General features: G+C 49.9%; 1 protein-coding gene across 1 annotated transcript; it reads left to right on the plus strand.

Annotated features, from left to right (window-relative positions):
* The first annotated feature begins 241 nt into the window (after positions 1–241).
* Positions 242–24159, plus strand: Trim54 (tripartite motif containing 54). Its single transcript, XM_028874716.2, has 9 exons — positions 242–723; positions 17762–17934; positions 19032–19203; positions 20902–20997; positions 22764–22997; positions 23267–23289; positions 23406–23530; positions 23639–23731; positions 24013–24159. Exons 1-9 carry the CDS (start codon positions 556–558, stop codon positions 24021–24023), a joined length of 1095 nt encoding a protein of 364 aa, XP_028730549.1. The 5' UTR covers positions 242–555; the 3' UTR covers positions 24024–24159.

Consider the following 24159-nt stretch of genomic DNA (forward strand, 5'->3'; position numbering starts at 1 on the left):
ACAAAGAGCAGGGTTCCCAGGGATCTTCCTAGTGACAAGTGAGCCCCACACCTTCGCTGACCCACCTTCCCCTGAAAGCAGCAGTGACCCCCTGCTCTTCTTGCTCAAGAAAGCCACCAGTTCCTGAGTGAGTCAGGGTCACTCAGCCCGGGACAGCTGTGGCTCGCCTTACACGAGCTAAATCGGGAACCGGAATGTCACACAGATGCCCCTTGTCTCCCCACCCCCACAGTAATATTAATCTCTCCAGGGAGGAAGGGACAAACAGTACTGCCCGACGACGAGTGGACAAGAGGGTGGCTTGAGGGAACGAGAGAATTTCACAGGGGGAGCTAAAGTGTCTGGAGAGGGTTCTGAGCAAGGCGTGCAGACGCAAGAGTCTGGAAAGAGCCAGGGGTGAGAGGAGCAGACAGGAAGCACCACTCTTTCAAGAGAGCCATCGCAGGATCCTAAGACTCCACAGACAGCCGAACGTTCACGAGGAAGGGGGCACGGGGCAGCGAGGGAAGGCCAGGAACAGGGCCGCAGCCAAGGCCGGCACCAGAGCGCTGAGGGATGAACTTCACCGTGGGTTTCAAGCCGCTGCTAGGGGATGCGCACAACATGGACAACCTGGAGAAGCAGCTCATCTGCCCCATCTGCCTGGAGATGTTCTCCAAGCCCGTGGTGATCCTGCCCTGCCAGCACAACCTGTGCCGCAAGTGTGCCAACGACGTCTTCCAGGTGGGTGGGCTCGGGGAGGGGGGGGCGCTGGGTCAGGTCAAGGAGGGGGCCGGTGGGGGGGAGCCCATAGGTGGGAGGTGGTGAGTGCAGTGGCCAGGGAGCTGGGCTCGGAGGATCCCAGAGTAAGCGTGAGTCAGCAGTCGCCCCGAGGCTGGCGAGCACAGCCCGTGTCCACAGCAACAAGTGTGATCCAAGGGGGACCGGCGGAAGCTGGCATGGAAGAGTGCTCTTGCCTGCTGGGCTCCTGGGAGCTGGTACTAGGTTTTGTTGACTTGGAGGCTTTGAATTTTTTTTTTTTTAGAAGAGATCAAAAAAATATTGAGGTAATGAAAAATAATAGGACCAGCAAGACGCTTAGTGGGTGAAGGCACTTGCTACCAAACCTGACAACCTAAATTTGATCCCCCAAACATAACATGGTGAAATAGACTCCTGGAAGTTTACCTCTGGCCTCCACTTACATGAGCACATGCGCGCGCGCGCGCGCGCGCGCACACACACACACACACACACACACACACACACACACACCCTTTAATAATAACTGGGTATGGTGGTATACACCTGTAATTCCAGCACTCGGGAGAATTGTCATTATTTTGTTTTGTTTTTGAGACAGGGTCAGTCTATGTAGTCCTGCCTATCCTGGATCTCACTCTGTAGACCAGGATGTCCTCGTACTCACAGAGATCCTCCTGCCTCTGCCTCCTGAGTGCTGGGGTTAGAGAGACATCACCACCATGCTTGGGCATTAATTGTCATGATTTTTAGGCTAACCTGGTTTACAGAGTGAATTCTGGACCAATTTGGGCTACATAACAAGACTCTTTCTCAAACAGAAAACAAGAAAAAAATCTAAAATTAAAAATTGATGCCGGGCGGTGGTGGCACACGCCTTTAATCCCAGCACTCACAAGGCAGAGCCAGGCACATCTCTGTGAGTTCGAGACCAGCCTGGTCTACAGAGCGAGATCCAGGACAGGCACCAAAACTACACAGAGAAACCCTGTCTTGAAAAAAACAACAACAACAACAAAAAAAAAATTGATGATAAACCCGTGAGAAAGCCCTATGATGCCAACAGAGCTATGTGAGACAGAGCTCCTCTGTCCATGAGGGAGCTGGTTAGACACAGTGGGCCAGGGAAGCAGGAATTCTCCCCAGTTTCACACCTGTGATCCTTCCTGAGCTGGTAAAGAGGCCCATGGCCTGATATTCAGGTGACTGACAGAAAGCTGAAGCAAAATTGTACTTCCCAGAAACGCCTGTGTATCTGCGCTCATGAGCCGAGTGCTGCTAAGTGAAGTCACTGATACCATTCTGTCGACACATTTCACAAAGAAAAACAAGAGCTGGGCCTGGTGATGCATGGCTGCTGTCCCAGCCCTTGGGACGGGGTAGCAGGAGAATGAGTTTAGCGTTTAAGGCTGGCTTGGGCGGTACAAGACCCTGTCTAACCAACTAAATAAAGCACATCCCAGGAGTCTTTATACATTCCTAGGCTCGCCTTCTTGCTGTATCATTCATGGAAGTTCAAGTAGGCTACAGTACTGGATCAGAGGTCAGGGAGAGTGAAGAGACAGGACACACGAGACCTCGCAGATGAAGTAAAACCGAATACATCAGAGCTGGCTGGTTCTGTGTACAAATCCATGACAGGAACATCAGGAATAAGATTCTGACCAGGAGGGCTGGAGAGATGGCTCAATGGTTAAGAGCACTGACTGCTCTTCAGAGGTCCTAAGTTCAATTCCCAGCAACCACATGGTGGCTCACAACCATCTGTAATGAGATCTGGCGCCCTCTTCTGGCCTTCAGACATATATGCAGGCAGAACGCTGTATACATAATAAATAAATCTTAAAAAAAAAAAAGATTCTGACCAGGAGCCAGACTCTATGACAGGTCTGTGGTCACAGCCCCTGGAAGGAGCACCACAAACCTAGAGGCTAGCCTGGTCTATGTAACCACAAACTAGAGGCTAGCCCAGTCTATGGAACAAATACACCAATATAGCCAGAGGCTATATGCAGCAAGATCCTGTCTCAAAAAAAAAAAAAAAAAAAAAAAAAAAAAAAGTGTCTGGGCTGGAGAGATGGCTCAGTGGCTAAGAGCACTCGTTACTCTCCCAAATAACTCAGGTTCAGTTCCAGCATCCACAAGGCAGCTCACGCCCACCCTCTGTAACTCTAGTTCCAGGAGATCTGATGCTCCCTTCTGAGCCCTCCCTGCATGGGCACCATGCATGCATGCAGGCTGCACATAAAATAAATCTTAAAAAATTGAAATAATTATTCCTACTTTTCACAGACTACGAGAAAATGAGTTGAGCAGAGATTTTCCACGTCCTCTTTTCCCATGTCTTCTGGTTAATCCACGGCTTTGTGTGTTAAACATGCATCCTACCATTGGATCTACACCACAAGCCCCAGCACAAGCTATTTTTTTTTAATTTTTATTTTATTTTATTTCATTTTATTTTTTGGTTTTTCGAGACAGGGTTTCTCTATGTAGCTTTGCGCCTTTCCTGGAACTCACTCGGTAGCCCAGGCTGGCCTCGAACTCACAGAGATCCGCCTGCCTCTGCCTCCCGAGTGCTGGGATTAGAGGCGTGCACCACCACCGCCCGGCCGCTATTTTTTTAAATATTTGTTATTAATGTGTGTGTGTGTGTGTGCACCTGTATATACAGGTGCACACAGAAGCCAGAAGAGGGTGTCGGATCCCCTGGAGCTGGAGCTGCAGTGTTTGTGAGGTAGGAGCTGAGGACCGAACTCTGCCGCTCTGAACGCGCACATGTTCAAAAAGGCTGGGCTGTCTCTGCAGCCTCGACACAAGCCGGTCTTAGCTTCGTTGAGAACGGGCTTTTAGGCTCCTTGGTGTAGCAGGTTTTCTCGGACCGCCAGCCCCAAATCATGACACAGATATTTATTCATTATAAATGCCTGGGCTTATCTTAGGCTTGCCCCACCAGCTCTTATAACTTAATTGAACCTGTTTCTTTTCATCTACGTTTTGCCTTGGGCTTCTTACCTTCTTTCCTTCCGTGTGTCCTCCTTTTTCCTGCCACTTCTGTGTCTGGCTGGCTGGCAGCTGCCTAGCTGGCTGGCCCCGCCTATCCCTCTACTGCCTAGCTATTGGCCGATCAGTTTTTTATTAGACCAATCAGGTGCCTTAGGCAGGCCAGGTGAAACAACACCTCTTTACATCGTTAAACAAATGCAGCATAAACAAATGTAATACATCTTTACATAGTTAAAGTAATTTTCCACAACACCTTGGGATAGCTGTTTGAAGGCAATGAATGGGCTAAGTTAGGCCGTCATAGCTCATCTACATTCCCTATCTGTCTTCTGCCCCCCACTGCGTAGCCAGCACCCCAAAATCTCTGCTGCCATTGTCCTCTTGAGTTCTCCTCAGATTTTATTTTATTCTGGGTGTTCAAACCCGCCATTATTTGGCTGTAGAGAGCTGGATTTCCCTGTCTAGGGGCCTAGACTGCAGGTTGTCCCAATCCAGTTTCAGACCAACAAATAAAACCAAAACTTCTTGTCAAATGTGGTGGTACACTCCTGTAATCCTGGAAGCAGCAGGATTGTCATGAGTTTGAGGCCAGCCTGGGCTACACATCTAGTTCTGTGTGAGTGACTATGCCTTTCCTACCATCTTGGCTTCTGGCCTGAAAAACTGATACCTTTTAAGCTGAAATATCTAGAAAGGACATCTTTCCCATGTATTTATACAGAAACATGTATTGCTTTCTTCCGTGTGTGGGGTGTGTGTGTGTGTCCCTTCCTCCCTCCCTCTCTCATGGCACATGTGTGGAGTAGGTTTTCTCCGTCCACAGCCTGAACGTCAGGCTTGACAGGCCCTGAGGCATCCCATTATTAGAACTCAAAATATGTGAAGCCAAAGAAATATTTGGAATGCTAAGGAAAGCATTTGGTACAAAGTTGCCCAGGGGCCGAGTGTGGTGGCACATACCTTTAACCCCTACACTCAAAAGTCAGAGTCAGGTGGATCTCTCCTGAGTTCGAGGCCAGCCTAGTCTATACAGTGAGCTCCAGGCCAGCCAAGGCTATATAGTGAGACCCTGTCTAAAAGACTAACAAATGGGAGAATGTTGATTTGTAAACGATAAGGTATGTAGCACAGAGACCCGGAATAGCCATATAGAGAGCCTATACAGTGAGTGTGTGACCTTCCTTCTCCAAGGCAGAATTCTTGAAGCTCAAGAATACACCCCTCGGCCCAGAGAGACCTAGGAAGGTTTGGGGACAAACCCTGTGCAGAAGCAGATTCAGTGGCACACACCTGTTGGTGCTACTCAGGAGGCTGAGGTGAGTGGGCCACTTGAGCCCATGAGTTTTGAGACTAGCCCAGGCTAGTCTGCCGAGATCCTGTCTTAAAAAGTGAGAAGTTGGGGATGTTCTCAGTGCTTCCTGGTATTCAGAGTTGACTCTCACACCTGTAATCCCATACTTGGGAGGTGGAGGCATGGTCAGTTTGAGGCTAGCCTGGGCTACATGCGACCTTGTCTCAAAAACAAACAAGACCCAAGCCTGTGTAGATTACTTGAGAGGTAACGTAACTCTGAGATGGTTCTGTAGGTCTGGTGCAGAGCGCTCAGCTCTCCTCAGGGAACAGAGTGGACAACTCAGTCCTCGATGCTTTATTTGGGAAGGCCTGGGGGAGGCTGACCCAGTTACCCAGCTGCACCCATGTCTATACATCACAGCTCCGTCTGAAAGATGAGCATACTTCGCTTTTCACACATTGCCTCCACATTTTGACAACTCCAGGCATAATCACAGTGTCTGTTTTCTAAGTATGGCGACGAGAATAGGACTTTTAGTTCCTCCATCTTCAAATCACTGAGGAAGAAAACCTTTAGAACATTGCCTAGAAAGTTAACAGTTAGGAACATGACAACAGTATACCACATTTAAATCTTTATGTGTACATTTTTTTCAAACACCTTAGAAGTTTATAGCATGAAAAAATGAATCTGCCACTAACTTCAGATCTTTAATTCCCTTTACCAAATACAAACGATTACCAGCTTCCCTGAGAATCTTTCTAGAAATTTCCATGCTTAGGTACATGTTTGCATGGATACACACACTGACAGTAGACAAACCAATCACCTTTGTTCAATTTTTTGTTTCTTTGAGACAGGGTTTCTCTGTGTAGCACTGGCTATCTAGGAACTCACTCTGCAGACCAGGCTGGTCTCGAACTCACAGAGATCCACCTGGCTCTGCCTCCCTAGTGCTGGGATTAAAGGTGTGCGGCACCACCGCCCAGCTTTTTTTTTTTTTTTTTTAATTTGTTCCTTATTCACACATAGAAGATACAGGACGTCTTCTGTTTTGTTATTGCTGTTATTTTAGCTCGTGTTGTGTATTTTTTGGGTGGGACACGTGTGTAGAGGTCAGAGGACACTTCTTTACAGTGTCAGTTCTCTCCTACCGTTACTCAGGTTCTGGGCATCAAAGAAGAGCCGCAAGGGTTATGAAGCAAACGTCTTTTCCCTCTGGTCCTGCTGGTTCCATTTTGAAACAAGGTCTTACTCTGTAGCCCAGGCTGACCTTGAATTCAAGATCCTCCTAACTTAGACTCCCAAGTGCCTAATTACAGGTGTGACTCACCATACCCAGCCGCGTTTTCTGTTTCAAATACCATCATGGCAGTTGTTATGACCAGGCCGCAGTTTATTTAATCCACCTGCTAAAATGTTTATCTGCATCCAGCAGTTGTCCAGTGTTTGCTGGGGGATTGTGGTTGTGGTGGTAGGCTGGGGCCACAGTTCAGGTGATAAAGTGCTCACTTGGCACACACACACACCTATAATCCCAACACACAGGAGACGGAAGCAGAGAGTCAGAAGTTCAAGGTCATTTTCAGCCACACAGTGGTTTGGATGAGAGCCTGGGCTACATGAGACACTTCTCTTTTGTGCCAAAGGAAATGATTGATCAAGATTAAGGAGTTGAGAAAACTATAATCTAATCCTGACTCCCCCAACACAATTATCATTTCTGCCTAATTTATTGTTGTTTGAGATAGAATCTTAGGGTAGCATTAGCTAGCCTGGTACTCATTATGAGGATGGAGCTGGTCTTGAACTCATGACACTTTTCCTGCCTCAGTTTCCCCATGTTGGGATTACAGGTGTTTACATGATGCCCAGTTTTTGCTGACATGGTACTTGATTACCTTCAAGCCCTCGTCTCCCTATTATTTCACTTAGTTGCTGTTATAATTCTATTTAAAGCTCTAATCCTTTTTCTCTGATATGAAACAGAAAACTGCAAAATATGACATTAGCCCCCTCTAATCCCCCCCTCCCCACACTTGCACCCACGCAGCTACCAAAAATTTGGAGGAGAGCAAAGCTGTTGGTGTGGGAATCTGACATAAACATCTTCCCATGTGTTTCTTTCTGTATTTGTAAACTCTATTCACGTCCAAACTACTTTAAAGCCTTTAGTGTATTTTTGTATCTGCCTCCGCTTTGCTGTGGGCACTTGTTTCTGAGAAGCAACCTGTTGTCATTTAGTAGAAAACCAGAAGGTACTGGAAGGAGGTTGCTGGATGAGCCATCTTCTTGGAGGAAGTCCAGCCAGGGAGGGTCTTACAGAAGGAACTGTCAAACTTGCAAGGCCTTCTGGACTGCGATGGCGAGCGCTCGCCTGCTGTGCATTGCAGAAACCAGGCATGGCGGTGGGTGGTTTGTGTCTGCAATCCCAGCACTTGAGAGGTGGAGGCAGGGGGATGAGAAATGTCACAAGTCACCCTTAGCTCTACATAGTGAATTCAAGGCCAACCTGGGCTATGTCAGTCTCTGTGTGTGTGTGTGTGTGTGTGTGTGTCAGAGAGAGAGGGAAGGAAAGAGAGAGGGAAGGAGAGGGGGAGAGAGGGGGAGAGAGAGAGAGAGGGAGACAGGGGAAGAGAGGGAGAGAGGGGAGAGACGGGGAAGAGGGGAGAGAGGAGGGAGAGGGAGGGAGAGGGGGAGAGAGGAGGGAGAGGGGGAGAGAGGAGGGAGAGGGGGAGAGAGGAGGGAGAGGGGGAGAGAGGAGGGAGAGGGGGAGAGAGGAGGGAGAGGGGGAGAGAGGAGGGAGAGGGGGAGAGAGGAGGGAGAGGGGGAGAGAGGGGGAGAGACGGACTTCTCTAATGAAAAGGAGTCTGGGAAAGATGAGTTTAGCACAGACCTCCACTGAAAGTCCCAGCAGCCCTGCTGTATTTTTGGTTCTTTGAGGCAGTGTTTTTGCTATGTATTTCTGGCTGGGCTTGCCTGATATGTTCTCTATAGCTGAGGCTGGTCTAGAACTCACTGCAATCCTCCTGCCTCAGCCTCCTAAGTGCTGTGCCTCAACCCCTGGCTGGACACCAGGGCTTCTCCAGCCCACCTGGACCAAGTCTCCTTTTTGCGAACCTGATCTGTTAAAATGCTGAGTTGCAGTGACCTTGCTTGGGTTTGGGGTTTTAACTCCCCAGGGGACAGGACCCCCCACCGCTGAGGCCTCCCAGTTCCTATTTTCTCACATCTTTAGATTAAAAGTGTGTGTGCACGCATGCGTGTTATGCTGGTGTGTGCCCATGCATGCCCATACAGAGCGCAGAGGTCGACATCAGATGTCTTCCGCCTGTGGTTCTCTCTCCATCCCTGCCCAGCACTGGGGTTACATATCCAGTGCCATGGTTACCTTTTACATGGGTGCCAAGGATCTGAACTCATGTTCTCACACTTGAGCGGTAAGCTATTTATCTGGGGACGTAGCTCCTTGGTCCCAAGGGCTGTTTAAACTAATATGAACATCACTTGTCATTTTAATAATCTGCTTTCAAAAATTCAAAAAAATAAGCCAGGCAGTGGTGGCCCACACATTTAATTCCAGCATTCAAGAGGGAGAGCCAGGCAGGATCTCTGAGTTCAAGGCCAGCCTGGTCTACAGAGTAAGTTCTGGGACAGCAAAGGATACACAGAGAAACCCTGTTTTGAACTCCCCACCAAATATTTTTTAACCTGACTATGGATGATCCTCTGTCTCTGTCTGTCTCTCTCACTCTCTCTCTCTCTCACACACACACACACACACACACACACACACACACACTCATGTACCCCAGGCTAGCCTCAAACTTGCTATGTAGCTGAGTCTGGCTTTGAACTCGTGACTCTCCATCTCCCAAATTTGGATTACAAGCATGAGTCACCACGCTTGGTGTGGATGACCACTTTTAAGGCCTTCCTATTCTGCCACCAGCGTCCTCACTCCACCCATTCCTCTCTGCCTCTCCGTCCCTGCTTCAACAGAGGGGCTTGTTTCCCAGCGGTCCCCAGGCTCTCTCAGCCAGCATTTTAGCTTGTAGTAAAACCTGGATTCTTCCGTAGCTGAGCCACTTCTCATCAGATGTCTTCCGCCCACCGTGTTCCTGTTCTTCCGCTAGTGTGACTTAGGGTCTGGCTCACAAAGCCTAAGGCCATGGGGTCAGGGGTGGTAGCCCCCAATGATGTGCCTCGCACCCAGGGCCTATGTCCCATATGAACATTCCCTGGCTAGCCAGGGCAGAGGACAAACACTGAGATATGTACACACGTGCCAGAGTGACCTCATTTACAGAGCCTCTCTAGCTAGATCACAGAGGGACGAGAAGGCATCCTGCAGCCCTCTAGAGAAAGGTTCTGAGAGACAAAGTTCTGAGCATGGTTGCTGCACCAAGTCTTAAAGCCTAGAATTGAACTTCCTTCACTTGTTCCATTCTTTGTTTGACGGGGGTCTCCTGTGTTCCAGGATGACCTTGAACATCTCATCCTCTTGCCTCCATCTCCCAAGGGCTGGTACAGGCACCCACCTGCCACCACACCACCACACCCAGTTCATACGATGCTGGAGACCAAACCCAGGGCCTTGTGCATGCTGGGCAGACACGGCCAACTGAGCCCCACCCCCAGGCCATGTACTCCATTCTTTTTGTTGTCTGCGGTGCTGAGGATGGAGCTTGCTAAGCATCACCAGTCTACCTCGGAGCTGCCCCTCCAACTCTGTCCATTTCCACCTTCACAGTATAAACAGAACAATTACTTCATGCCCCACGGCTCTGTGCAGTCATCTGCTTTACCATACAGATTAAGATCGCAAGTGTTTCCTTCATGTTCATGTAGAACTTGATAATGGATTGGCATCTTCACAAACATGGTTCCGTAGAGTGGTGTCGTGGTTATCATACAGAGAAGGACACCGAGTACAGGTCACAGTCACACAAGAGACAGGACAGGGACCTCCACCGGGGTGTTTCCTAGAGCGATGGAATTTCTTCCACGCGTCACATGCTTGGCACATTCAAAGTTGTGCTTTATGGGGCTGACTCCAGGCGAGACATTTAAGGGAAGAATAAGGCAGTCATGGTATAGGACAGAGCCCATCAGCTTCCTGAAGTAGCAGGGGAAACAGAAAGCACATCTGGTTAACTGAATATTAATTAGATGGAGAGGTCTTTAGCCCGGAATAGACACTGCCATCTTTTGAAGACTTCTTAAGGTTTCCACCAATACCCTAGAATCTAAAATTCCTATTTGTGAGGAGAAAATTTAGGGGCCTGCACTCAGGGCAGAGTAATTTCTTTTTTGTCCTATGGTTCCAACTGTAAAGTCCATGAACCCTTCTGTCCTTGATCTTAGATAAAGGATCAAGAAGCAAATCATGTTTTTTGTTTGTTTTTGAGAGAGAGTCTCATCACATAGCCTTGCCTGGCTTGGAATTTACTATGTAGACCAGGTTGGCCTCAAACTCACAGAGATCCTCCTGCCTCTGACTCCAAAGTGCTGGGATTTACTGTTTTTTGTTTTGATTGTTTGTTTTTGAGACAGGTTTTCTCTGTGTAGTTTTGGTGCCTGTCTTGGATCTCTCTCTGTAGAGCATGCTGGCCTTGAACTCAGAGATCCGCCTGCCTCTGCCTCCAGAGTGCTGGGATTTAAAGGCGTGCACCACCACACTAGCTATGATTCCAGCTAAAATCAATGTTCTGTCAGGTGAGGTGGTCTACACTTTTGATCCCCAACACAGGGGTGGCAGAGACAGGTGGATCTGTGAGTTTGAGGCCAGCCTGGGCTACAGAGTGAGTCTCAGGACAGCCTAGGTTACATAGAGACAACCCATCTCAAAATCACCAAAACAAATCAGGAGATCAGCAGAGGGGCTAATAACATGATGAGAAGTGATCCCAAGTGTAATGTGATATGAAAACAATTGATTTCTTTTTTTAAAATATTTTAAGTAAAGGCTTTATTGGATGGGATTAACCCCACATTTAATTCTGAAAAGAAGAAAAAAGGTTAGAGAAAACAGCCCAGGGGGTGGATGCTGAGTGGGATGTAGAACACAGCCTGGTCTGCAGATCATCAATCAGCCTGAGTGTATCAGAACCTCAGAGAGCAGGGCACATGCCTATAACTCCAGCTACTCTTAAGTCTGGAGTTCAGGGCTAGTTTAGGCCACACAGTAAGACCTGTGGTGACATTTAAACAACTATTTCTTTGGGTGAAGCCACAGGTGCTGTGTAAACTGCATACCGCCTTCGTTGTTCAGACGTTCAGTTCCGCTAGAGGTTAGTGACAGAAAAGCTGCCATCATGTCCCATCCGAGTTCAGACTCCCTGAACTCTCTTCATGGCTCTTGCTGGGTCTGTGGCCCTCGGGTCAGTCCTCCTGTGCCGGAGACACACGGCATCTTTCCAAGCCTGCAGCCCCAGAATCTTCCTACCTTTCTCATCTCCCCATGCCCAAGACACTGGTCAGTCCATGACCCACCTCTCGGTCATGACTGTTTTCAGAATTGCGGCCGCCAGCATCCCGTGACCTGGCATTGACGTGGCACTCGCTTCCTATCTGGCCCTGGCCTTTAGCCTCTCCCTTCTGCCTGTCCATCTGTCCATGTTAACGCTGTAAGTTCAAATCTACTCCCCTGTCTACTCCTGGTTTAGAAACCCAGCCTACAAAATCAAGTTTAGATCCTCAGATTCAAAAGCCTTCTAGGATGAGACCCGCCTTTCCAGCTTCTCCCCGCCCCCACCGCCTCCCAATTTTAAATAAGCTCCTGCAGTCTCTCCCGGCTCCTGAAGCACTCCTTCCGGCTCCCTCTACCCTGACTCCAAGCCCTTCTCAAGTGGCAGCTTCAATATCAGACCCTGTAAACCAGTGGACAGTTCTCTGCTGGTCTCCCAAACCTTTTGCTGGTTTTCTTTATTATGGCACTCTAGCGCCCCCTTTTGTTCCATTTCATCCATTTTTCCAAACTCTGGAGTTCTTGTAAGAACTTTGGAAATTATTATCAAGAAGTTGAGCGTGGTGGTGCACACCAGTAATCCCAGCACCTGGGAGTTGGAGGCAGGAGGATCAGAGTTCAGGGTCATCTTCAGCTACACACTGGAGTTGGAGGCCAGTCCGGGTTACTCAGTCTCTAGAAAGAAAAAAAAAAAGAAAAAGGAAAACTAGTTGCTGTGGCACACACCTTTAACCTCAGAGAAAAAGAAAGAAAGAAAAAGACGGGCAGCGGTGGTGGCGCACACCTTTCATCCCGGCACTCAGGAGGCAGAGCCAGGCGGATCTCAGTGAATTCGAGGCCAGCCTGGGCTACAGAGTGAGTTCCAGGACAGCCAGGGCTACACAGAGAAAGAATCCTGTCTCAAAAAAAAAAAAAAAAGAGGGAAGGGAAAGAAGGAAGGAAGGGGGAGGGAGGGAGGGAGAGAGAGAGAGACAGACAGACAGACAGACGGGGGATGGGGGATGGGGGAGGAGGCAGGAAGTGCTGTCACCTAGATTGCATTGGTGTTGCCTGGGGAATGCTGGGGGGGTTACAAACTTGTGCCACCACGCCCAGATCTTTCACGGGGTCTGGGTTTTAAACTCAGGTCCTCATGCTTGTGAGACAAGCATTTTACGAACTGGGCTATCTCAGAGCGCGCGCGCACGCACACACACACACACACACACACACACACACACACCTACCTTTTTTAGGTCTCTTATAGTCCAGGCTGACCTTGAACCTGATCTTCCTGCCTCACAAGTCAGGTGTGTGGCAACACGCCCAGGTTTCTCTACTGTCTTTACAAAAAGCTGTGGATTAGATTCAACATCTGGGAAGCCCATAGTGCCTGTACCTGACCACAACAGGCCCTCAAACCCTAGGTAGAATGCCAACAGTGAGTCTCCTGTGTTTGATCGTCAAGAGGAAGAGCACGGGGGGGGGGGGGGGGGAGATGGGGATGGGCATGGGGATGGGGGGTGTAGTAAGCTTTTTTGTTGGCTGCCTCTGGACCACAGCTGCTCTGTGCTCTCAGGGAACAGCTCCAAGAAGGTTTTCCTTCAGCGATGCCGGTCTCTTCCTAATCATCGCTAATTTCTTAGCTCCAGCTGACCAGCATCAAGTACCCCAGCAAAACAGGTTTTACTTTAGTAGTTCTGGTGTCTTGTTCATCACAGCTGATTCTTCAGCCCCAGTTCACCAGAACCACGGGATCGTCATTCAAAATAACAAAAGGCCCTGGTCGAGTCTTTTAAACTTCCCTCTGAAACTTCACAAGCCAGGCTTCCATCCTCTGCACTGCTCTCAACATTCTTAACTTCCCCTCAGAACATCCCACTGAGCTCTTAACACTCAAAGGTTCTTTTAGTCCAAAGTTTCAAAGTCCTTCCATAATCCTCCCCCAAAACATGGATGGATCTGCCACAGCAATACCCCACTGTGCTGGTGCCAACTTGTCTTAGTTAGGGTTTCTATCGCTGCAAAACAACATGGCCAAAAGCAAGTTGGGGAGGAAAGGGTTTCTTTGGCTTGTATTCAAATTCACATTGCCATTCATCACTGAAGGAAGTCGGGACAGGAACTCAAACAGGGCAGGAACCTGGAGGCAGGAGCTGATGCAGAGGCTGTGGAGGGGTGCTGCTCACTGGCTTGCTCCCCATGGCTTGCTCAGCCTGCTTTCTTATAGAACCCAGGACCACCAGCCCAGGGATGGCACCACCCACCATGGGCCGGGCCCTCCCCCATTGATCACTAACTGAGAAAATGCCTGACAGCTGAATCTCCAGGCGGCATCTCCTCAGCTGAGGCTCCTTCCTCTGATGACTCTAGCTTGTGTCAAGTTGACATAAAACTAACCAGCACAACTGACCCCTTGTCAACTTGACACACAAACACATCACTGTGAAGCCACAACCCTCCCTTTCTTAAAAAAAAAAAAACTTTAGAAGTCCCACAGTCTTTCCATATTCAAACACATTAAAATCTCAGTTCCTTTAAAGTCAATCTCTTTAAAAATCCAAAGTCTTGCCGGGCGTTGGTGGCGCACGCCTTTAATCCCAGCACTCGGGCGGCAAATAGATCTCTGTGAGTTCGAGACCAGCCTGGGCTACCAAGTGAGCTCCAGGAAAGGCGCAAAGCTACACAAAGAAACCCTGTCTCGAAAAACCAAAAAAAAAAAAAAAAAAAAAAAAAAAAAAAAAAAAAAAAATCCAAAGTCTTAAAATTCAAGGTTCTCAACTGTGGGATCCAGTAAAATACTTTCTTACTTTCAAAGGGAGAAAAATTAGGGCCCAATAGCAATCAAAGCAAAACAAAATTCCAACCGTCCAATGTCTACGATTCACTCATGATCTTCTGGACTCCTCCAAACGGCTTGGGTCACGTCTCCAGCTCTGCCCTCTGAAGCACACACAGCTTGTCTTCTAGGCACCTAGACGACATAGGCAGGCTCCACCCCACTGCTGCTGCTGTTCTTGGTGGTCATCCCATGTACTAGCATCTCCAAAATGCTGGGGTCCCTTCCTGCAGCTGAGCTACACTTCACCAATAGCCTCTCCCAGGCTCTCATGGGGCCACGCCTCAACTTCTTTGCATGACCCCTGCAGTCCCAGGCCTTCAACTGCCACTGAGGCTTGCACCGTCACCAGGAGGGACTTTGTTGTGAGCTGGGAGGTCCCTCTCCCTGCTTCAAGCATTTACTGAACAGGTTTTGTCTTAGTTAGGGTTTCTTCTTGCTGTGAAGAGACACCATGACTACAGCAACTCTTACAAAGGAAAACATTTCATTGTGTGGCTTACAGTTCAGAGGTTCAGTCCATTATCATCATGATGGGACACGGTGGCATGCAGGCAGGCATGGTGCTGGAGAGGTGGCTGAGAGTCCTACATCTTGATCCACAGGCAACAGGAAGTGAACTGAACTAGGTATAGGAGACCTCAAAGCCCGCCCACACAGTGACACACTTCCTCCAACAAGGCCGCACCTACTTCAACAAGGCCACACCTACTTCAACAAGGCCACACCTCCTAATAGTGCCACACCCCTATGAGCTTATGGGGGCCAATTACATTCAAACCACCCCATGTGTCATGATTGCCAGCTTTAGTCAAGCGAGTTAACGCCCTCCAGAATGCACAGGCTTAGAACTCTCTCACTAGCCGCGGTGGTGGCGCACACCTTTAATCCCAGCACTTGGGAGGCAGAGCCAGGCTGATCTCTGTGAGTTGGAGGCTAGCCTGGTCTACACAGTGAGTTCCAGGACAGACAGAGCTACATAGTGAGACCCTGTTTCAAAAAAAAAAATTTTTTTTTAATAAAAAAAAAAAAAAACTCAGTGGAAACATCAGGTTAAGGTGGTTACAGCCAAACTGTGAAATCTCTGTCGCAGGCTTTGGGTGTCTTCAGATGACGTTTTTAATTTGGGGAGGTAGTGGAAGCTGGTGGTATGTGTGGACGCTACAGAAGGGACCTGCCTGGGAGCCAAGGGATGGGCTACTAGGCTTAAACACACAGGTGAATAATGAACAGCTACCGAGAGAACTAAAACCAGCCCAAGATAATTCAGCTGCAGACCTGCAGCATCGCAGCATCCCAGCTCCCCACATCATGGAAGTTCGCAGCCTGTTCATCAGCCTTGTAGATTCTTTATAACAGTTGTGGCTCTCGACACCCCACCCCCCAACTTCAGTTCACACCTGCATTCGATCACACCTTGTAAACTTTCCGGAAACCTGACAGCGTTCAGAAAACCCTGAGAGGAAGTCTAGGGAGGACAGACTTCAAGCCCAGCTGCCCCAGTTTTGTGATTCTCAAGAAATCCCAAGAAAAACTGTCTTTACGACAATGCAGTCTACTCCCACAAGCCAAGCTGTTGGTCTCAGTAGGGCCATGTTTCCTGCCAGAGAAAAGAACTTGACTTGGATTTGTGTGCTCTGAATGTGATGGACTATTACCTTACCCCCTAAAGGTCCCCTGGAGCCCACCTGCAGGAAAGACTCACAAATATTCAGTCACTGGTGTCTACTGTCCCCATTGTGGGGTGGGGGCTGCTCCTGTTCTTAACCCATAGCTTCTGCATGACATCAGATGCAAAAGGACCGATCCAATGTAGCCCATAACTTTCCTGAGGCTGAATACTGGATAGATTTCAGAAGAAAGTCTTGTCAAGGACTGTGCAAGGGCCTGTGTATCCTGACTCAGAGTGCCGGAAGCGATTTCCCAGAATTGTCCAGCTAATCAGAGTTTCTTTTGTTTTTGAGACGGTCTCTCAACATGATTATCTTCACTATGTAGATCCACCTGTCTTTGCCTCCTGGGTCCTTTTCTTTTCTTTCTTTCTTTCTTTCTTTTTTTTTTTCTGAGACAGGGTTTCTCTGTGTAGTTTTGGTGCCTGTCCTAGATCTCATTCTGTAGACCAGGCTGACCTCGAACTCAGAGACCCTCCTGCCTCTGCCTCCCGAGTACTGGGATTAAAGGCGTGCGCCACCATCACCTGGCCCTTTTTTCTTCTCCCCTTTTCTTTTTTAGACAGGGCCTCATGTATCCCGGGCTGGCCTCAGACCCCCTGTGTAGCTGAGCATGGCTCAAGCTTCCGATGGATCAGATCCCCCTGCCTCTACCTCCCAAGTGTGCCACTCTGCCCTGCTTGTGTGGTGTTGGGTGGGGATCAAACCTAGACCAGCACTACCAACTGAGCCACACCCCAGCCCCTGGTTGTGAGTTCTCTGTCCCACTGTGCAGCGCTTGGTGTGTGTGCCTCTGCCCGGGACTAGAGAGAAGCTCTCTCATGGCCAGTATATTCCCCCAGCATTTGAGAGGCAGAGGCAGGTAGATAGATGTTCGCGGCCAGTTTTGTCCTTGCAGAGTGTTTGAGACCAGTCTGGACCCTGGAGAGAGAGAGAGAGAGAGAGAGAGAGAGAGAGAGAGAGAGAGAGAGAGAGAGAGAGGAGGCGGCAATGGGGGAAGTACACCTATAACCCCAGCACTTGGGAGGTTGAGGCAGGAGGATCAGAAATTCAAGGTCATCCTCCTCCATTACACCTGGAGTTTGAGACAAACTTACATGATCTTGCCAAACTCGTGTGTGTATACGCAGGTACACACAACAACAACAACAACAACAAACCCACAAAAAAAAAATCTTACTTACACGTGGCCCATAAGGGTCCGCGCTGGAGGACACTGGCTATACACCGCCAGTCCCCGGCCTGTGCCAGCGTTCCTGCCAAAGCTCCATGCTGGACCAATACTGATCAGGCCTTGGCCAAAGTGAGACTCTGCATGAGGCACACTCAGGGAGCTGGGCTGGGGATGAGGCAGGGGCAGAGGCAGGGGACCATCTTAGTCATTGTCAGGCTGCTGTCTGGGGACACCAGACAGAGAAGACATGCAGAGAAGAGTGAGCATCCCCTCCTTACCTCTCTGGTATCCAGCCCTCCACTTGCCTTCCCTGATGCCTCCCTATGAAAAATTTCTGTTTTCGGGGCTGGAGAGGTGGCTCAGAGGTTAAGAACACTGGCTGTTCTTCCAGAGGTCCTGAGTTCAATTCCCAGCACCCATATGGTGGCTCACAATCATCTGTAGTGAGACCTGGCGCTCTCTTCTGGCCTGCAGTCATACATGTTGTATACATAATAAATAAATAAATCTTTAAAAAAAAATCCCCACCCCACCCAAAAAAAAAAAAAAAAGAAAAAAAATTCTGTTGTCTTGTTACCTGTCCTCACAGGCCTCTAACCCCCTGTGGCAATCCCGGGGCTCCACAACTGTGTCGTCGGGAGGTCGGTTCCGCTGCCCGTCCTGCAGGCATGAGGTTGTCCTGGACCGGCATGGAGTCTACGGCCTGCAGAGGAACCTGCTGGTGGAGAACATTATTGACATCTACAAGCAGGAGTCCTCCCGGTGAGATGCCCGGCTGCTGGCCCCTCTGGAGGGAAGAGCCTGCCTGCACCACCAGGGTTAGAGGGTTGTCCTAATCAGGGATACCGTTGCTGTGATGAAACACCGTGACCAGAAACAACGTGGGAAGGAAACCATTGATTAGGCTTACGCTTCCACATCATAGTCTCTACTGAAGGAAGTCAGGACAGGAACTCACACAGGGCAGGAACCTGGAGGCAGGAGCTGATGCAGAGGCCATGGAGGGGTGCTGCTTACTGGTTTGCTCCTCGTGGCTTGTTCAGCCTGCCTTCTTATAGAACCCAGGACCACCAGCCCAGGGATGGCACCAGCCACCATGGCCTGGGCCCTCCCCCATCAATCACTAATTAAGAAAATGCCTTACAGGCTTGCCTACAGCTCCATTTTATGAAAACATTTTCTTTTTTTTAAAAAAAAAATTAAATCTTATTTAATTAACATTTTTTATTTATTTTACATACTGACCACAGTTTCCCCTCCTTCCTCTCCTCCCGTTCTCTCTCCCACCCACCCCCCATCTACCCCCTATCTCCGACTCCCATCTACCCCCCTCCCCATCCACTCCTCCTCCGGCTCCATTCAGAAAGGGGCAGGCCTCCATGCTTGAACAAACATCGAGTTTAGGGACAGACATCGAGTATAGGTAGGACCAAGCTCCGCTGGACTACCTTACCCAGCTGTTACGCAGGGAAACATGAGGTTCCCTCCTCACAGATGACTTTAGCTCGTATCAGGTTGACATAAAATTATTCAGTATGGGGGGGGGCACACACAATGAGGGAAGGAGTGGACCCAGGGAGGAGGGGGCTGGCCTCCTCCCCAGGGAGGCCTGACATTGCTTCTGGAGCCAGTGTTCAATCTTATTCCTTCCTCCTGGTCTGTGACCTAAGTCCACCCCAGTGTCCTTGACCTCACCAGCTCCCATGACTTCCCATCCTGTGGGACATCTTTGCCCCGTGGAGTGGTCCAGTCTTCCCTGGAGCATCCCTTCTTCCCAAAAGTGAGAACACGGTGTCAGTTGCTAACCCCTGGTCACAGCCTGGCTCCTTGACTGCTGCTTCCTTGTCCATGGTCCTCAGGCCACTGCACTCGAAGGCCGAACAGCACCTCATGTGTGAGGAACACGAGGATGAGAAGATCAACATCTACTGCCTGAGCTGCGAGGTGCCCACCTGCTCTCTCTGCAAGGTCTTCGGCGCCCACAAGGACTGTGAGGTGGCCCCTCTGCCCACCATTTACAAACGCCAGAAGGTATCTCACCAGGGAGGGCTTCGGGAAGGGGATTGAGGGTAGGGCAGTTCTCACTCGACTTAGGTAAGATGTAGCAGATCAGGGCCAAAGCCCCGGGTCTGTTCTTGGCTCTGCACACAATCTTGAGGAAGTTACCTGACCTCTCTGTCCCTGACTCTCGTCACCTGTGAGGTGAGGATGGGGGCTGCTGTCACCATAGCAACAGACAAGGCATGGCGGCAGCGGCTTCACTATAGCGGCTGGGTACCCCTGAGGGTCTTCTGTCACACAGCTAGCTTCTCCATACGCTGCCATTTGAAGATCAGATTGGTTGGGACATGAGAAGAAAGGGGGTATCCTAGGAGGGGTGGGGAGGAGGGGCCAGAGAGCCTCTGTAAACAGATTAGATACCATTTCTCTGACGACCAGTGACAGCTGGCTAGAAAGGGGCGGCTGTACCACAAAACCTGCCAAAGGTGTGTGGGTAGGGGTGCGTCTAAGACTCCCAAACCTCGGCTCATGTTGGAATCCCAGGACATTAAAGGGGGCAATGGTGTCACCTGACTTTTGACAGAAACAGACTCAAATTCTAAGCTGGAGGAAAAGCCCTTGAGTGTAGACCCTTAGGCTGACCTTCGATCAATATCAACGGAACAGGCATTCACAGCTGAAGATGTTCAGAGACATGTACCCCACGAGTGCAGTTAGCAGGAACAATCACAGTTTAGATCCTTGGGGAATTCAGATGTTGGAATTATTGAAGGACAGAAGCTCACTATGTACAAAATGTTTTTTAGAAGATGGGGTGACGCCAGGCATGGCTGTGCACTCTTTGGTTCTAGCACTCAGGAATCCTGAGGCAGGAGGATCTCTAGTATGAGGCCAGCCTAGGCTACATAAGGAGTTCCAAGCCAGCCTAGGCTACATAAAGAGATCCTGTTTGAAAGAAAATAGGGATGAAATAAAACAACAATAGAAGTGGGACTGGAGATGTAGTACACTTGCCTAGCACAAGACCCTGGGTAGATCCCCAGGACTGAAAACATATGAAAAATGGCCATGCAACAGTCTGCTGTGGTGGTGTACACTGTCATCTCAGCTACCAGGGAGGCTGGGGCTGGAGGGTAACAAGTTCAAAGCCAGTTTAGACAACATGGAAAGGCCCGATCCGAGAAAAACCAAACCAAAACCAGACTGAGAAACAGACCCGACAAAGAACCAAGCAGAGCTTTTAGAAATTAATAACTGTTGAAAAACCGTCAAGTGATGGATTTCTCAGAAGAAAGAATTACTGAACACAGAAGAGTGCCAACAGCCAACAGACCCAGAATGCACCGGGGAGTGGGAGGTTGAGGCTGGGAAGGTCCAACATAAGTTCTACTTGACTCCCAGAATCACAATAGAAGGAAGCAATGCTGTCTGGATGGGTAGCCCTAAGGATTTTCCAGAACCCATGGAAGACTATACTACTGATAAATCACCCAGGCCGAGTCTGGTGCACAGTGGGTGATTAGAGAACGTCACTTCCCTTCACATTTGGGGGTGGGGGACTCCCAGAACCACAGGATGTGTTCCAATACTTTTTTAATTATCCCAAGCCTTCTAGATCTTTGTAGATGTCCCTGAATGGGCGAGGTGGGGACAGTCCCGGTGGGATGAGAAGGAAGCGGCTCAGGGCTGTGGCTTCCAGCTCTAACAGCTGGCCCGTGTGTGCGACAGAGCGAGCTGAGCGATGGCATCGCCATGCTGGTGGCAGGCAATGACCGTGTGCAAGCTGTGATCACGCAGATGGAGGAGGTGTGCCAGACCATTGAGGTGAGCGTGGGCTGGGAGGATAACCAGACGGAATGGTCAATAGTCTGTCTGGAGACCCTGGCATCCAAAAAGAACTGTTTCTCTTGGACCTCTGGTCAGACCGCCCAGAAAGTTTCTGGACTCTAGATCACTGAGGGTTGTGTTTAGCCAGGTTGCTCCTGGCACTCACCAGCTCTGCCATGTTGGCCAAGCTACTTGAATCTTCTCTGCTTTGGCTTTGTTTGTTTTTTGACTATATGAAACAGTGATGAGCAGAGGGGTGGAGGTAGGATAATCCAAGTTCCAGGCCAGCCTAGGCAACTTAAGGAGAGCCCATCTCTAAATAAACTAAATAAATAAATAAGCAAGCAGAGACAATCGTGCCAGCACTCTGGAGGCCGAGGCAGGAGGATTTCTCATTTAAGGCCCATTTGACCCATCTCAAAAATAAATGAGTGGGGCTGGAGAGATGGCCCAGGGGTTAAGAGAAGGTACTGCTATTTTGGAGGACCAGAGTTCAGTTCCCAGCACCCACACTGCCTGGCTCAAAACTGCCTGTAACTCCAGCTCCAGAGGAATTCACTTTCTCTGGCCTCCATGGGCACCCACACACCAAGTACATATACCTAATGGAAAATAATACAAATAAAATTGTGGATATAGCAAGGTGGTGGTGGCGTATGCCTTTAATCCCAGCACTTGAGAGGCACAGCCAGGTGGATCTCTGTGAGTTCGAGGTCAGTCTGGGCTACAGAGTGACTTCCAGGACAGGCACCAAAAAACTACACAGAGAAACCCTGTCTCAAAAAACAAACAAAATTGTAGAAATAAACAAGCAAAATTTAAAAATTAAGAGATAAAAGAGGCTGGGAGGTGATATATATATGAAATTGTCAATGAATACATTTAATTAAAAATTATGTGATAAATAATTATGTGCCCTAATTATATAGTTAACTAAATATATTTGGATATTGAGACAATATTTCCAGTCAATTAATTTTAGAAATTTAAATTTATTGTTTTATTTCCAATTATGTGTATTTGTGTGTGTCTGTGTGTGGGCATGTGCACGTGAACGCTAGTGCCCATGGAGGCCAGAGGAGCTTGCTGGACCCCTTGGGGTTCCAGGGATGAATACAGGAACAGAAACCAGGTCTCTGCAAGAGCAGGACACACTAGCAAGGGATCAAACTCTCCAGCTCTCTAACCAATGTCTATATTTTGAAATAAGGTTTAATTTCATATCAGAGCAAAAAAATTAAAAATATAAAACTCAATTTTAAAAAATGAGTGATGTAGCTGAGCCTTGGTGGTGGCACAAGCTTTTAATCCCAGCATTCGGGAGGCAGAGGCAGGTGGATTTCTGTGAGTTCGAGGCCACTCTGATCTACAGAGTGAGTTCCAGGAAAGGCCCCAAAACTACACAGAGCAACCCTGTCTGGGGGGGGGGGAGAGTGATGCTAATAGTGTCATGGTAGCTACCTCATTTTATTTTCTTTAATAAGTAAGCGGAAATTAAAGCCAAACCAAGCCAGGGCCAGCGACATACATGGCTCCCAGAAGCAACTTCGAATTACGTTGTCATCATTGTCAATTGAAAAGCTCTGAGCTGAAATCTGTGGCCCTAACTCAAGGTGTGACCCTAGTCACACTTTCCTTCTTGGCTCCCGTTGAGTTCTATTTAAAGGGGGAGAGGGATAAAATACCCCGCTCTGGCCGCGCGGGGGGTGGGGGTGGGGTGGCGCTCAGCCACGACCTCCTTCAGACTTGCTCTGACCTTTCAGGACAACAGCCGCAGGCAGAAGCAACTGTTAAACCAGAGGTTCGAGACCCTGTGCGCGGTGCTGGAGGAGCGCAAGGGCGAACTGCTGCAAGCGCTGGCCCGGGAGCAGGAGGAGAAGCTGCAGCGTGTGCGGGGCCTCATCCGTCAGTACGGAGACCACTTGGAGGTTTCCTCGAAGCTGGTGGAGTCCGCCATCCAGTCCATGGAGGAGCCGCAGATGGCTCTCTACCTCCAGGTGGGCGGAGAGGGAGGGCGGCAGGTGTCTAGGGGTGGCGGGAATCAGGGCCCGGGGGGGCCGGGTCAAGTCTTACCTGCGGTCATTTCTTGTCACCACAATCTGGGAAAAGTCATCCTTCTACCCCCCCCCCCCCGCGCTCTCTCTCTCTCCTTAACGAATCGGGATATACGCCCCCACCCACCCCGCAGGACTGGTGAGAATCAGAAACGGGGCTTTGCCGGGGCTGGCCCAGCGCTCACCTCCGGCCCCCCTTTTCTCCCCTGCAGCAGGCCAAGGAGCTGATCAACAAGTGAGTAGTCTGCGCGGTGGGAAAGGAAGGGACCCCGTGGATTCTTTCCTTCTGATCTGGGGATGGGCTTGGGGAAGCGGAGGAGTTCCCCCTGCTGAGCCCCGTGGCCATCGCAGAGTCGGGGCGATGTCGAAGGTGGAGCTGGCCGGACGGCCGGAGCCAGGCTATGAGAGCATGGAGCAATTCTCCGTGAGCGTGGAGCACGTGGCCGAGATGCTGCGGACCATCGACTTCCAGCCGGGTGAGGGAGCCGAGGGAGGGACTGTTTAGACCCGCGCAAAGGGTATGAGGGGGGCGCTCCAGCCAGAGGAGCAGGGGTTCCGCATCACCAGGCCTGCCTTCCCCCTAGGCGCCGCCGGGGATGAAGAGGATGACGAGGTGGCTTTGGACGGGGACGAGAGCAACGCAGGGCTGGAGGAGGAGCGGCTGGACGGGCCGGAAGGTGAGAGTTGGACTTGGGCTTTGGAGTGAGAATGGTTGGCCGGTCTTGGGAGATTGCCTTTTCCAGAGCCACCAGGACTTGCTGGTAGCCCCCACTCGCCAAGTGTCACTCAGCAGGAGCCCCAAAGCGCGCCCCCACGGTTGGTTCCGCACGGGCTTTGGGGACTATGGTGGGTCGGCGAGTAGGAGAAACCCAGCTGCCTGGGGAGAGCTGGCCGTCGGGGACTGGGGGGCTTGTTCTTCTGGAGCACCCGCCCACCGAGCTGTCTTTCCCGGGAACAGGCCTGCACTGACCAGAGCCTGATCCAGAGCGCGCGCCTGCAGCAGCGGGAGGCAAGGGAGGCTGAGGATCCGCTCGGCGACCACCGCGCCACCCAGCTCGGCGTCCCGCCCCCGGGAAGGGTCTCAATAAAGGACTCTTGCGTCCCA

The sequence above is a fragment of the Peromyscus leucopus genome, chromosome 22, assembly GCF_004664715.2.
Source record: "Peromyscus leucopus breed LL Stock chromosome 22, UCI_PerLeu_2.1, whole genome shotgun sequence".
In the NCBI taxonomy this organism is placed as follows: Eukaryota; Metazoa; Chordata; class Mammalia; order Rodentia; family Cricetidae; genus Peromyscus; species Peromyscus leucopus.

Coding starts and splice junctions, on each gene's coding strand:
- Trim54 (XM_028874716.2), top strand. CDS start 556: ATGAACTTCACCGTGGGTTTCAAGCCGCTGCTAGGGGATGCGCACAAC. Junction 17,935..19,031: donor TACAAGCAGGAGTCCTCCCG/GTGAGATGCCCG, acceptor CATGGTCCTCAG/GCCACTGCACTCGAAGGCCG. Junction 22,998..23,266: donor AGATGGCTCTCTACCTCCAG/GTGGGCGGAGAG, acceptor TCTCCCCTGCAG/CAGGCCAAGGAGCTGATCAA.